Source organism: Hordeum vulgare, chromosome 5H (genome assembly GCF_904849725.1).
Source record: "Hordeum vulgare subsp. vulgare chromosome 5H, MorexV3_pseudomolecules_assembly, whole genome shotgun sequence".
Classification (NCBI taxonomy): Eukaryota; Viridiplantae; Streptophyta; class Magnoliopsida; order Poales; family Poaceae; genus Hordeum; species Hordeum vulgare.
This window is the reverse complement of record NC_058522.1, coordinates 539,061,381-539,077,070: the sequence shown is the minus strand read 5'-3', so window position 1 is coordinate 539,077,070 and position 15,690 is coordinate 539,061,381. Positions and strand designations below refer to the sequence as shown.

The 15,690-nt window shown below is 45.7% G+C and overlaps 1 protein-coding gene across 1 annotated transcript in view; it reads left to right on the top strand.

The window, feature by feature from the left end:
- Positions 1–15,690, top strand: part of LOC123397189 — a 39,985-nt gene that overhangs the window by 385 nt on the left and 23,910 nt on the right. The window contains exon 2 of the mRNA XM_045091837.1: positions 134–206. Coding sequence (XP_044947772.1) covers positions 134–206 — 73 coding nt within the window. The remainder of the gene's footprint in view (positions 1–133; positions 207–15,690) is intronic.

The following is a 15,690-nucleotide window of genomic DNA, read 5'->3' as shown; positions in this document are numbered from 1 at the left end:
AGCTTGCAAAAACGTCTACATTGTAATCCGTAACTCTTAACTTAGTCTCTCCTAGTACTTATCAATTTTACATGTGTTGTCATACTTAACGCATGCCTAATTTTAACACTAAATCAACTTCATTAATTTTCAGGTACAGTACTTGGATCAGCGGAAGAGGAGCATCAACACCACGGGCAGAGGAGCAGCAGCCGCTAGTTCTTCAGGTACAATGGGGGGACAACAGATATTGCTATCTGAAAAATGAGTTAGCCAGTCATCTAAGTTGAGCTGATTTTGATTTCCGTATGTTATGGGGGGACAACAGATATTGCTATATGTTCATTCTTGAGGGTACAAACTTGCTAAAATATTGATGATTTTTTGTTGGGTGACCTATTTTTGTCCATATGAAAGCAGAGGACCATATGGTTTGTGTCCTTTTCATCCATATGAAAGTAGAGGCACATTGTGGTGCTAGTTTGCTGGGTTTTGTTTCTGACCATCGTGTCGTGATGATTTTGCAGGTACCCCGAGAGGCCCTTGAGTTTGCCGGAATGTCGATTAATTTCCGTTCCGGCAATTTCGGGTACTCCATATGTCCTATTTTCAGCAAAGGTCATGCTGAAATTTTCCGTGAATTTTAGCATGACTTTGCTAAAAATAGGACATATGGGGTACTTGCGACTAATGCATGGGCCGGGGTATCTTAGTACTTAATTAAGTAGGATCAACTGCCCCTTTATTCTTGCTGCATTAAACCATAGGTGGCAATAGAGCCAAGTGATTAGGCCCAACTTAGAATTCTCCTTCCCTTTTCTTGATAGGGTATATTATTAGAAGATACCCATATATATCAGTCAACCTAGCGTGCCTCGGCATCGATAAACCCTAAATGATGAAAACTTAACTTAGCATTTAGGGTGCCTCAGCATCGACAAACCCTAAATTATAAAACCTTGGCTTTTAGGGTGCCTCGGTGTCGATAAAAACCTAAATGATGAAATCTTAGACTTTTAGGGTGCCTCGGCGTCGACAAACCCTAAATGATAAAATCTTAGCTTTTAGGATGCCTCGGTGTCGACAAACCCTAAATGATGAGACCATGATCTTGTTCCTTGACAATAACCAACTTTTTGACCAAACTTTTTTCCTATTTAGAGCGAAACATGGCCCACAATGATGAGGCCGGCGGTTCGGGCAAGCCATTCTGGGAGCTGTCCCAGGAGATGGTGGAAGAACCTCACCGCTATGAGGACGCCGCGGAAGACACCGATCCCGAGTACACAACCCCTAGTGGCGTCAGGGATGACACCACTGATGGTGTCGCCGAGGATGCCACCATTGATGATGGCAGCGCACGCGCAGATGGCAGCCAATCGAAGAGGCAACGGAAGGACCGGCGCCCGAACGTGCTCAGCACCGTAAAGGAGGAATTTACTGAAGTGAACTCCGACGGGTATCCAACGGCGCCCAAAGAAATAGTCAAGGGGTACGCGGTTCAGCTCGGGTGCATTCTCCGGAGCACTGTCTCGATCAACACCGAGAACCTAAGGCATAAGGACCGAGGGAATTTGCGCAACCTCCTCTTCACGAAGCTGCACGAACGATACAAGTTCCCCGGTGACGTCGCAAACACACGCCTCTCAAGGAATAAAGTGAACAGTGTCGCCCTCACGAAGATGAGCAAGGCCCTGTCTACTTGGAGAAGCGTGGTGAATAGAATGATTGACAAAGGTGATAGTTATGAGAAGATCAAGGCGAAAAATCCATCGATCAGCGAAGATGACTACAAGGAGTTCAAGATCAAGTGCGAGAGCAAGGCAACCGCGGAATCAAGTCAGTGGGGGAAAGAAATGCGGGAGTTGAACTTAGGGGTCCACCAACTCGGTCCCGGCGGTTACGGAGTGGCGGAACCTATATGGGACAAGGAGGACGCGGAGCGTGCCGAGCAAGGCTACCACCCTGCTTCGAGAAATACGGTGACAAGCAGACCAGGAACTATGTCAGGGCTCGGTACAAGGTGGACCCAGTAACAAAGGAGCTTACCACGGATGCGAAGACCAGGGCGCTTGAGCGTGTTCTAGTAAGGAATACACCCCACGTAATTAGCTCCATATGGTTGCATTCTAATTAATGAAGCCAAATATCTAAATGGTTCATTCCTTCCGCAGGACACTGAAAGCAGTAGCGCGGGGTCGTCTCAGAGCTCCCATTGGGACACCAATTTAAATAGGGCGTTTAACATAATGAAAAACAAGGATAAGTCCAGTAAGCCGTCGTCAGCTGGTCGTGTGGCCGGCAAAGGCTTGTCCACGAAATGGTCGTCATACTATAACGCTGGTGGGCGAAAGGAGAGAAATACCAACTTGGTAAGCCAGTCGCGCGAGGTTGAAGAACTCAAGGCAAAAGTGGCGCGGATTTCGGAGATAGTCCAAGAGCTAGTGCAACACCAAGTGGGAGGGGTGATCACCGCCATTGTGCCTACCTTGATTGAGGGGCTGCAGGCGTGGGTTGCGGGCAGCCAACAGGGGCCGCCCCCGATTCCCAGCTTCACGGCCAGCAACTCGCACAACGCGCAGGCGATGCCATTGGTGTCTCCGGCGCCGGCCGGCACCTCGGCAGCAAGCGGCCCCTCCGTCACTTGCACGCCCGCCGTAGGCGGTGCCTCGACATTAGCCAAGCTCGACGCCATCACGGTAACTAAGCCTCTCTCGGCCGATGACTTCATCTCCTTGCCTTTGACTGGGCATCCCCTGACGCCCTACATGTTTTCGCAGGGCGCCGGCGCCGACGTTCCATGCACTCTCCTGCACTTCATGGGCGCGAGTTGATCGATGTTGCCAAGGGCAGAATCGTTCAACCGGGCAACCCCATATTCCACGGTAAACCAATGCCACCCACCACGTATAGGGTTCAACTGGTTCGGGTGCTGCCAGGCTGCGACGACTTGTTACCTCCGTTCCACCCCGCTGGGGCCGACATAGATGATGTGATGACCCTCAGCGCCTGCTTAAGCTGGCCCTTGCTTTGGCCGAAGAGCCAGATTCGTTTGGGGGCGGGGGACACCACCCCACAGACAACACCGCCAGTCGTGCCGGCGCCAAGCCATGGCAAGACCGCCGCAACGCTACCGGACATGCATATGGCACAGGATCCGGACATGCATATGACACAGGTTCCGGACGACGACGATGACGACGATGGTACATTTACCAAGGTCGATAAGTACTTTGCCGAACATGGGTACGGTGAGGAATTCTTGGGGCCTCCTTCTCAAGAACCCAACCCTGCAAAAGACGACCGCGATCTAGCTGGTACCGCGGAGAAACCCAATTGCAACAGGCGTTGTCTGGCGTTTAGTTTTGAGGAGACGCCTCCAGCTGCCGCCTTCACCGAGCCTCAGATAGCCGAGGTGTGAAATATTATCAGCCCCAACACACTCAAGAAGGTGGTCTCTGAGCAGATGAACTGGATCCCATTACATCAGCAGAAGAAGGGACGGAAAAGAAAGACTAACAAGGGTGCGATCCAGCCGGCACTGAGTACGATCCGTGCTCTGGACGGGCCACCTTCACCTAAGGATATCTCGAGGAGGGTGCATGTGGCGGGTAGGCCGATGCTACCGACTAATCTGCTCAATGCTGCAACCGGTGCTATGTGGAGTCTGCATGACAGTGTTCTCTATTTGGAGAAGCGGCGTCTCTCCGAGAATAATGTGGCATACCCAGTTTTCGTGGCCAAGGTGCCAGAGGGCAAGGGCTTTGTCGATAGCGCCATTGGGGGTATGATCGTCCTGCGGTTTGCTGACATCTTTGCTATGTTTAACCTTCATCCGCTGCACTACACCTTCGTTCGGCTATTTTCGCTGAGTATGGAGATGCGGATCATTAGAGACAAGACCCCGGACCTAGTGATAGTCGACCCCTTCTATATGCGTGCCAAGATCTTGGGCAACGCTGGGGACCGGCAAGTCGCGAGTTCATACCTCGAAGGCGTCATTCTGGCAAACTCAGAAAAGGATAACTTCCTCGTGCCTTACTTTCCCTGGTAAGTTATCCCCTCATCGCCACGTAACATATGATTTCTTAGATTTTGATCGTCCTTTGTTGTTCTAACATTCCGTGTTTTGTGCAGTGACACACGTTGCACACTCATCCTCTTAAGCCTGAAATATTCCACGGCCACGTATTTCGACTCGGACCGTCAGTCAAAAAAAGACTACACAAATATCAAGAAAGTTCTTGATGAAGCTCTTCCTGGATACGCCATATCTGGAGGCACCTTCAGCAGGACAAGTCTCAGGCACGGCAAGCACGTGTTCACCCACAATACAACGTTCGCGTGCGTCAAGCAGCCGCCTGGCAGTCAGAAGGATGCCTACTACGCCCTCCATCACATGCGGGCGATCATACGGGACAGTAATCACCTTCGGCTACCAAATAATCTCAAAGATTGGGCCGCACGCTTGTCGGCAATCCAGGATGCGGACATCAGACAAGAATTCTTTCGCATCCAGTCGGAGTTTGCGGAAATCATCCATCAAGATGTCCTTCGTACCTCGGGGCAGTTCTACCTCAGATCTCCGCTGTCCAATAGTGAGATAGATACAATGCTACAAATGGAGGCTGACAACGACCGCAATTTCATGACCATCACGAAAGACGGCAGCTTCATCCACGTTCCCGTGAATCGCTACTAATTCATGTTGGAATATTAAACTTTAATGAACTGGTATGTCTCTTTGGTTTGGACAGTCGTTCAACTTATATATAATCGATGCTATTTATTAGTAGGACCATGAATCGTGTTGTTATAGTTGTAATATTAAACTTTAATGAACTTGTATGTCTCTGTGAATTGCTACTAATGTTTTGTTTGGATAGTGCATAGAGATGTCGTCGTATGTCGTGTACAAGGGTAAGGTTCCCGGAGTCTACGACGACTGGGAGGAGTGTTGGAGACAGGTTCATCGATTCAGCGGTAACAGTTACAAAGGGTACACCACAAGGGCGGAGGCGGAAGTTAGATACGCGCGCTATCTAGCGGGAGAGAGGAGGGAGCGTTGGAGGAACCGGATGAAGACCAGTTTCATTGCGATTATGCTCATCGTGATGACCGCAGCTCTCTTCTATATGTGATGGTAGTTTAGATGGTCGATATATCGACTTGTAATGTGAAGACAAACTCGCTACTCGCGGTCTCGAGACTTGTAATGTTCTAACTTTGTTCGGTATTTTAAATTCGGAGACTAATATGATGAATTGTATTCGGAGACTAATCTTCTATTGTATTCGATAAATCTGTTGTTTATATGTTGTGCTATCTATATTCTGTGCAATAATATATTTTGTAATCTGTGCAAATATCAGAAAAAATAAAATAAATACTAATATTCATACTAGTGGCGCATCACTCAGCACACTAGTGCGCCATTAGTAAGCCAGAGCATATGGGTACATATGGCCGTGGGAGGCATACTAATGGCGCACCATAAGCTATACTAATGGCGCACCAGGATATATACTAATGGCGCACCGGGATCTATATTAATGGCGCACCAGGATATATACTAATGGCGCACTACCTGGTGCGCCATTAGTATACCAGATACTAATGGCGCACCATGAGCAATACTAATGGCGCACTACCTGGTGCGCCATTAGTATACCAGATACTAATGGCGCACTTGTAGTGCGCCATTAGTAAAAAAATCTAATGGCGTGATGCTAGTGGCGCACCTATAGTGCGCCATTAGTAGCAAAAAATGGTGCGCCATTAGCAAGCCTTTTCCTAGTAGTGATATATAATCAAAATAATAATCTAGCATCATAAATGTATTGAAAATAGAAGTATATCATACTACTACTTACCTGAGCCGCTCTAAAGGTCAGCTTCTCAGGCTCGATACCGGGAGTCACGCACTTGAACCGCTTCCAAACCCTGTCCGACAAGGATAATGATTTGCTAAGTTTTTCATTAATTGATATATCAGAAAATCATCGAAAGAGACCGATAGAGGGCAAGAATGATTGAAATTACCCTTGAAGCATGTCCTGCAGGCTTTGGAACTGTTCCAAGGGTCTCGATAATGGGTCGAAGGCATCAATTCTTCCCTTATCAATTTGAATGTCCAACAGAATCCAATGGAAGCTGCACATGTATATATATATATGTGTGTGTGTGTGTGTGTGTGTCAGTAACTTATCAATTACACTTATAAGTGAATGGACACAACAGAGTAAAGACCCTCACCTGAAGTTGTATGGAAACAGTATGTGGTCATAGAAATTTTGATCTGTTAGAAACCTTAGAAGGTTTTCCTCCGTCTCCTTGGGTTTATCAGTTAGCGTCGCTATATGTATTTTATCTGGGTCAATAAACCCAATATTTAGGATGTTCTTACTTTTACAATCCAGAATCTTCATTCTGCATAATAGAGTACAAGTTATATATAGACAATGAATTGAAATAACTAAACAAGTTATATGTAGACAACGAATTGAAAAACTTACACACAATAGCAACTCATAAGCGATTTGTCGAGGGCGTCGCCATTGTACATCTGGAAGAGTTCATCAAAGTCGATATGGATTTCTTCGGGGCGGCCATAGTACTCCCGTGGGACACTCACCACGATCATCGTTCTCCCATTCTTTGATTCACTTAAGTACCATGTATGCAAGTAACGCATATTTGTTGGGGGATCATCTTTGCTGACCAAAGGTGCTCCCATGACAAACTGTGGCTTAGGGGCTACCACAGCCTTGGGTAACCTGTCGTCTTGGGAAGCCAGAATGTCTTTAACCGGGATACCCCATTCATTCGCCCACTTCTTTTATACTTCCAAATCTTGCCCCTGCACCAGAGGGGGGACATTCTCGGGTAACACCCTGAGGGGTGGGATCGACTGTTTGGCCTGTTGTCCAAGCTGAGGAACGTCTAATCTTTTTTTGCTTGTAGTTGAACTTGATTTGTTCCCACTTGCACTTGCACGTGATCTGCTCTTTTTCACTTCCTTCTGCAATGTGCGTGTATCTGTTGGAAATATGCCCTAGAGGCAATAATAAATTAGTTATTATTATATTTCTTAGTTCATGATAATCGTTTATTATTCATGCTATAATTGTATTGATTGGAAACACAATACTTGTGTGGATACATAGACAAAACACTGTCCCTAGTAAGCCTCTAGTTGACTAGCTCGTTGATCAAAGATGGTTAAGGTTTCCTGGCCATAGGCAAGTGTTGTCACTTGATAACGGGATCACATCATTAGGAGAATCATGTGATGGACTAGACCCAAACTAATAGACGTAGCATGTTGATCGTGTCATTTTGTTGCTACTGTTTTCTGCGTGTCAAGTATTTGTTCCTATGACCATGAGATCATATAACTCACGGACACCGGAGGGATGCTTTGTGTGTATCAAACGTCGCAACGTAACTGGGTGACTATAAAGATGCTCTACAGGTATCTCCGAAGGTGTTCGTTGAGTTAGTATGGATCGAGACTGGGATTTGTCACTCCGTGTGACGGAGAGGTATCTCGGGGCCCACTCGGTAATACAACATCACACACAAGCCTTGCAAGCAATGTGACTTAGTGTAAGTTACGGGATCTTGTATTACGGAACGAGTAAAGAGACTTGCCGGTAAACGAGATTGAAATAGGTATGCGGATACTGACGATCGAATCTCGGGCAAGTAACATACCGAAGGACAAAGGGAATGACATACGGGATTATACGAATCCTTGGCACTGAGGTTCAAACGATAAAGATCTTCGTAGAATATGTAGGATCCAATATGGGCATCCAGGTCCCGCTGTTGGATATTGACCGAGGAGTCTCTCGGGTCATGTCTACATAGTTCTCGAACCCGCAGGGTCTGCACACTTAAGGTTCGACGTTGTTTTATGCGTATTTGAGTTATATGGTTGGTTACCGAATGTTGTTCGGAGTCCCGGATGAGATCACGGACGTCACGAGGGTTTCCGGAATAGTCCGGAAACGAAGATTGATATATAGGATGACCTCATTTGGTTACCGGAAGGTTTTCGTGCATTACCGGAAAAGTTTCGGGATCATCGGTAGTGTACTGGGAGTGCCGGGAGGGGTGTCGGGGACCATCGGGAGGGGTGTCACGCCCCAAGGGGTCTCATGGGCTATGGGAAGAGATAAACCAGCCCCTAGTGGGCTGGAATAAGTTCCCACTAAGGCCCATAAGGTTTGAGAAGGAAAAAACACAAGGTGGAAAGAGTTTCCAAGTGGGAAGGTGGAATCCTACTCCAAGTAGGATTGGAGTAGGACTCCTCCACCTCCAATTTCGGCCAAACCTTTAGGTTTTGAGGCTGCCTCCTCCCCTCCCTCCCACCTATATATACGGAGGTTTTAGGGCTGATTTGAGACGACTTTTCCACGGCAGCCCGACCACATACCTCCACGGTTTTTCCTCTAGATCGCGTTTCTGCGGAGCTCGGGCGGAGCCCTGCTGAGACAAGGTCATCACCAACCTCCGGAGCGCCGTCACGCTGCCGGAGAACTCTTCTACCTCTCCGTCTCTCTTGCTGGATCAAGAAGGCCGAGATCATCGTCGAGCTGTACGTGTGCTGAACGCGGAGGTGCCGTCCGTTCGGTACTAGATCGTGGGACTGATCGCGGGATTGTTCGCGGGGCGGATCGAGGGACGTGAGGACGTTCCACTACATCAACCGCGTTCACTAACGCTTCTGCTGTACGATCTACAAGGGTACGTAGATCACTCATCCCCTCTCGTAGATGGACATCACCATGATAGGTCTTCGTGCGCGTAGGAAAAATTTTGTTTCCCATGCGACGTTCCCCAACAGTGGCATCATGAGCTAGGTTCATGCGTAGATGTCTTCTCGAGTAGAACACAAAAGGTTTTGTGGGCGGTGATGTGCGTTTTGCTGCCCTCCTTAGTCTTTTCTTGATTCCGCGGTATTGTTGGATTGAAGCGGCTTGGACCGACATTACTCGTACGCTTACGAGAGACTGGTTTCATCGTTACGAGTAACCCCCTTTGCTCAAAGATGACTGGCAAGTGTCGGTTTCTCCAACTTTAGTTGAATCGGATTTGACCGAGGAGGTCCTTGGATGAGGTTAAATAGCAACTCATATATCTCCGTTGTGGTGCTTGCGTAAGTAAGATGCGATCCTACTAGATACCCTTGGTCACCACGTAAAACATGCAACAACAAAATTAGAGGACGTCTAACTTGTTTTTGCAGGGTATGATTGTGATATGATGTGGCCAACGATGTGATGTGATATATTGGATGTATGAGATGATCATGTTGTAATAGAAATATCGACTTGCACGTCGATGGTACGGCAACCGGCAGGAGCCATAGGGTTGTCTTTATACTAACATATGTGCTTGCAGATGCGTTTACTATTTTGCTAGGCTGTAGCTTTAGTAGTGATAGCATAAGTAGCACGACAACCACGATGGCAACACGTTGATGGATGATCATGGTGTGGCGCCGGTGACAAGAAGATCGTGCCGGTGCTTTGGTGATGGAGATCAAGAAGCACGTGATGATGGCCATATCATGTCACTTATGAATTGCATGTGATGTTAATCCTTTTATGCACCTTATTTTGCTTAGAACGACGGTAGCATTATGAGGTGATCTCTCACTAAAATTTCAAGACGAAATTGTGTTCTCCCCGACTGTGCACCGTTGCGACAGTTCTTCGTTTCGAGACACCACGTGATGATCGGGTGTGATAGACTCAACGTTCACATACAACGGGTGCAAAACAGTGCACACGCGGAACACTCGGGTTAAGCTTGACGAGCCTAGCATGTGCAGACATGGCCTCGGAACACATGAGACCGAAAGGTCGAGCATGAATCGTATAGTTGATATGATTAGCATAGGGATGCTTACCACTGAAACTATTCTCGACTCACGTGATGATCGGACTTGAGATAGCGGATTTGGATCATGTACCACTCAAATGACTAGAGAGATGTACTTTTTGAGTGGGAGTTCTTAAGTAATACGATTAATTGAACTAATTGTCATGAACATAGTCTAATGGTCTTTGCGAATTACGATGTAACTTGCGCTATAGCTCTACTGTTTTTATATGTTCCTAGAGAAAATTTAGTTGAAAATTGATAGTAGCAACCTTTGCAGACTGAGTCTGTAAAACCGAGGATTGTCCTCGTTGCTACGCAGAAGGCTTATGTCCTTAATGCACCACTCGGTGTGCTGCACCTCGAGCGTCGTCTGTGGATGCTATGAACATCCGACATACACATTACTGATGACTACACGATAGTTCAGTGCAAGATACTTGATGGCTTAGAAGCAAGGCGCCGAAAACGTTGTAAAACGTCACGGAACATGAGTGATGTTCCGAAGAGATGCAATTGTGATTTCATGCTTGTGCCCTTGTTAAGAGGTACTAGACCTCCAACAAGATTCTTTGACCACAAAGTAAAGGAGAAAAGCTCAATCGTTGAGCATGTGCTCAGATTGTCTGAGTACGACAATCACTTGAATCAAGTGGGAGCTAATCTTCCAGATGAGATAGTGATGGTTCTCCAAAAGTCACTGCCACCAAGCTTTGAGAGCTTCGTGATGAACTATGACATATCAAGGATAGATACAATGATCCTTGAGCGATTCGCGACGTTTGACACTGCGAAAGTAGAAATCAAGAAGGAGCATCAATAGTTGATGGTTTGGAAAACCACTAAGTTTCAAGAAAGGCGAGGGCTAGAAGGGATACTTCGTGAAACGGCAAAACAGTTGCTGCGCTAATGAAGAGACCCAAGATTAAACCCAAACCCGAGACTAAGTGCTTCTGTAATAAGGGGAACAGTCACTGAGGCGGAGCAACTCTAGATACTTGGTAGATAAGAAGGCTGGCAAAAGTCGAAAGAAGTATATTTGATATACATAATGTTGATGTGTACTTTACTAGTACTCCTAGTAGCATGAGGGTATTGGATACCGGTTCGGTTGCTAAGTGATTAGTAACGCGAAATGAAAGCTACGACATAAACGGAGACTAGCTAAAGGCGAGGTGACGATACGTGTTGGAAGTGTTTCCAAGGTTGACATGATCAAACGTCGCACGCTCCCTCTACCATCGGGATTGGTGTTGAACCTAAATAATTGTTATTTGGTGCTTGCGTTAGGCATGAACATGATTGGATCGTGTTTATTGCAATACGATTATTCATTCGAAGAGAATAATGGTTACTCTATTTGCTTGAATAATCACCTTCAATGGTTTATTGAATCTCGATTGTAGTGTTACACATTGGTGCCAAAAGATACGAGTTAAATGATGATAGTACCACTTACTTGTGGCACTGCCGCTTGAGTCATGTTAGTATGAATTGCATGAAGAGGCTCCATGCTGATGGATCTTTACTCACCTGATTTCGAATCACTAGTGACATGCAAATCATACCACATGAGCAAGGCCTTGTTTTCATTGAGATGAAACAAGATAGTAACTTGTTGGAAGTGATACATTTTGATGTATGCAGTCCAGTGAGTGCTGAGGCACGCAGTGGATATCATTATGTTCTTACTTCACTGACGACTTGAGTAGATACAGGAGTATTTACTTAATGAATCACAAGTCTGAAATATTGAAAAGTTCAATTCTGTTTCAGAGTGAAGTTCGTCGTAACAAGAGGATGAACTGTCTACGATATGATCATAGAAATGAATATCTGAGTTACGAGTTTTTGGTACACAGTTAAGACAATGTGGAAATTGTTTCACAGTTCATGCCACCTGGAACATCATGGTGTGATGATGTGTCTGAACGTCATACCACGCACTATTTAGTATGGTGCATGATGTGATGTATCTTATCGAATTACCACTATCGTTTATGGGTTATGCATTAGAGACAACCACATTCACTTTAAATAGGGCACCGCGTATTTCCGTTGAGATGACACAGTATAGACTGAGGTTTAGAGAAATCTAAACTGTCGTTTCTTGAAAGTTTGGGGCTTCGAAACTTATGTGAAAAAGGTTTTAGTCTGATAAGCTCGAACCCAAAGCGGATAAATGCATCTTCATAGGATATCCAAAACAGTTGGGTACATCTCCTATCTCAGATCCGAAAGCAAAGTGTTTGTTTCTAGAAACGGATCCTTTCTCGAGGAAAGGTTTCTCTCGAAAGAATTGAGTGGGAGGGTAGTAGAACTTTATGAGGTTATCGAACCATCACTTCAACCAGTGTGTAGCAGGGCGCAAGAAGTTGTTCATGTGGTGCCTACACCAATTGAAGTGGAAGCTGATGATGATGATCATTGAGCTTTGAATCAAGTTACTACAAACCTCGTAGGTCGACAAGGTCGCGTACTGCTGCAGAGTAGTACGGTAACCCTGTCTTGGAGGTCATGTTGTTGAGCAAGAGTGAACCTACGAGTTATGGAGAAAGCGATGGTGGGCCCAGATTCCGACAAATGGCTAGAAGCCATGAAATCCGAGAGAGGGTCCATGTGTGAAAACAAAGTGTAGACTTTGGTAGAACTACTTGATGGTCATAGGACTATTGAGTAAAAATGGATCTTTAAAAGAAGACAGACGATGATGGTGATAAGTCACTATTAAGAAAAGCTCGACTTGTCGCAAAGATGTTTTCGATAAGATCAAACAGTTGACTATGATGAGACTTTCTCACTCGTAGCGATGCTAAAAGTCTGTTAGAATTATGTTAGTTGTTGATGCATTATTTATGAAATATTGCATGTAGGATGCCAAAACATTGTTTTCTCGACGGTTTCCTTGAGCAAACATTGTATGTGATACAACCAGAAGGTTTTGTCGATCCTAAAGATACTAGCAAGTATGCAAGCTCCAGTGATCCTTCAATGGACTGGTGCAAGCATCTCGGAGTTGGAATATACACTTTGATGAGATGATCAAAGATTTTGGGTTTGTACAAGGTTTATGAGAAACTTGTATTTCCAAAGAAGTGAGTGGGAGCACTGTAGAATTTCTGATAGGAATATGTGGTTGACATATTGTGGATCAGAAGTAATGTAGAATTTCTGTAAAGCATACAAGGTTGTTTGAAAGAAGTTTTCAAAGGAGTACCTGGATTACGCTACTTGAACGTTGAGCATCAAAGATCTATGGAGATAGATCGAAAGCGCTTAATAGAAGTTTCAACAAGATGCATGCCTTAACAAGTTTTTGAAAGAGTTCAAAAATAGATCAGCAAAGAAGGAGTTCTTGGTTGCGTTGTGAGGTGTGAATTTGAGTAAGACTCAAAACCCGACCACGGCAGAATAAAGAGAATAGACGAAGGTCGTCTTCTATGCCTTAGCCGTAGAATCTAAAGTATGCCATGCTGTGTACCGCACCTGATGTGTGCCTTGACTCAAAATCTGTTGAGAGGTACAGAGAGTGATCCATGATTGAATCACCAGCAGCGGTCAAAATTTATCCTTAGTAACAAATGGACTAAGGAATTTTTCTCGATTATGGAGGTGGTTAAAGAGTTCGTCGTAAAGGGTTACGTCGATGCAAGCTTTGACACTAATCCGAATAACTATGAGTAGTGAAACGGATTCGTATAGTAGAGTAGATATTTGGAGTATTTCCGAATAGCACATAGTAGCAGCATCTATAAGATGACATAAAGATTTGTAAAGAACACACGGATCTGAAAGTTTCAGAACCGTTGACTAAAAACCTCTCTCAAGAGCAAGACGTGATCAGACCCCATAACAATATGGGTGTTGGATTCGTTGGAATCACATGGTGATGTGAACTAGATTATTGACTCTAGTGAAAGTGGGAGACTGTTGGAAATATGCCCTAGAGGCAATAATAAATTAGTTATTATTATATTTCTTAGTTCATGATAATCGTTTATTATTCATGCTATAATTGTATTGATTGGAAACACAATACTTGTGTGGATACATAGACAAAACACTGTCCCTAGTAAGCCTCTAGTTGACTAGCTCGTTGATCAAAGATGGTTAAGGTTTCCTGGCCATAGGCAAGTGTTGTCACTTGATAACGGGATCACATCATTAGGAGAATCATGTGATGGACTAGACCCAAACTAATAGACGTAGCATGTTGATCGTGTCATTTTGTTGCTACTGTTTTCTGCGTGTCAAGTATTTGTTCCTATGACCATGAGATCATATAACTCACGGACACCGGAGGGATGCTTTGTGTGTATCAAACGTCGCAACGTAACTGGGTGACTATAAAGATGCTCTACAGGTATCTCCGAAGGTGTTCGTTGAGTTAGTATGGATCGAGACTGGGATTTGTCACTCCGTGTGACGGAGAGGTATCTCGGGGCCCACTCGGTAATACAACATCACACACAAGCCTTGCAAGCAATGTGACTTAGTGTAAGTTACGGGATCTTGTATTACGGAACGAGTAAAGAGACTTGCCGGTAAACGAGATTGAAATAGGTATGCGGATACTGACGATCGAATCTCGGGCAAGTAACATACCGAAGGACAAAGGGAATGACATACGGGATTATACGAATCCTTGGCACTGAGGTTCAAACGATAAAGATCTTCGTAGAATATGTAGGATCCAATATGGGCATCCAGGTCCCGCTGTTGGATATTGACCGAGGAGTCTCTCGGGTCATGTCTACATAGTTCTCGAACCCGCAGGGTCTGCACACTTAAGGTTCGACGTTGTTTTATGCGTATTTGAGTTATATGGTTGGTTACCGAATGTTGTTCGGAGTCCCGGATGAGATCACGGACGTCACGAGGGTTTCCGGAATAGTCCGGAAACGAAGATTGATATATAGGATGACCTCATTTGGTTACCGGAAGGTTTTCGTGCATTACCGGAAAAGTTTCGGGATCATCGGTAGTGTACTGGGAGTGCCGGGAGGGGTGTCGGGGACCATCGGGAGGGGTGTCACGCCCCAAGGGGTCTCATGGGCTATGGGAAGAGATAAACCAGCCCCTAGTGGGCTGGAATAAGTTCCCACTAAGGCCCATAAGGTTTGAGAAGGAAAAAACACAAGGTGGAAAGAGTTTCCAAGTGGGAAGGTGGAATCCTACTCCAAGTAGGATTGGAGTAGGACTCCTCCACCTCCAATTTCGGCCAAACCTTTAGGTTTTGAGGCTGCCTCCTCCCCTCCCTCCCACCTATATATACGGAGGTTTTAGGGCTGATTTGAGACGACTTTTCCACGGCAGCCCGACCACATACCTCCACGGTTTTTCCTCTAGATCGCGTTTCTGCGGAGCTCGGGCGGAGCCCTGCTGAGACAAGATCATCACCAACCTCCGGAGCGCCGTCACGCTGCCGGAGAACTCTTCTACCTCTCCGTCTCTCTTGCTGGATCAAGAAGGCCGAGATCATCGTCGAGCTGTACGTGTGCTGAACGCGGAGGTGCCGTCCGTTCGGTACTAGATCGTGCGACTGATCGCGGGATTGTTCGCGGGGCGGATCGAGGGACGTGAGGACGTTCCACTACATCAACCGCGTTCACTAACGCTTCTGCTGTACGATCTACAAGGGTACGTAGATCACTCATCCCCTCTCGTAGATGGACATCACCATGATAGGTCTTCGTGCGCGTAGGAAAATTTTTGTTTCCCATGCGACGTTCCCCAACAGTATAGTCATCAGGCTTATGGTGTAAGTCATACTGTGATGGAAGGGTCGTGAAGTATTTTGCATATGCTATTTGCTTCTCG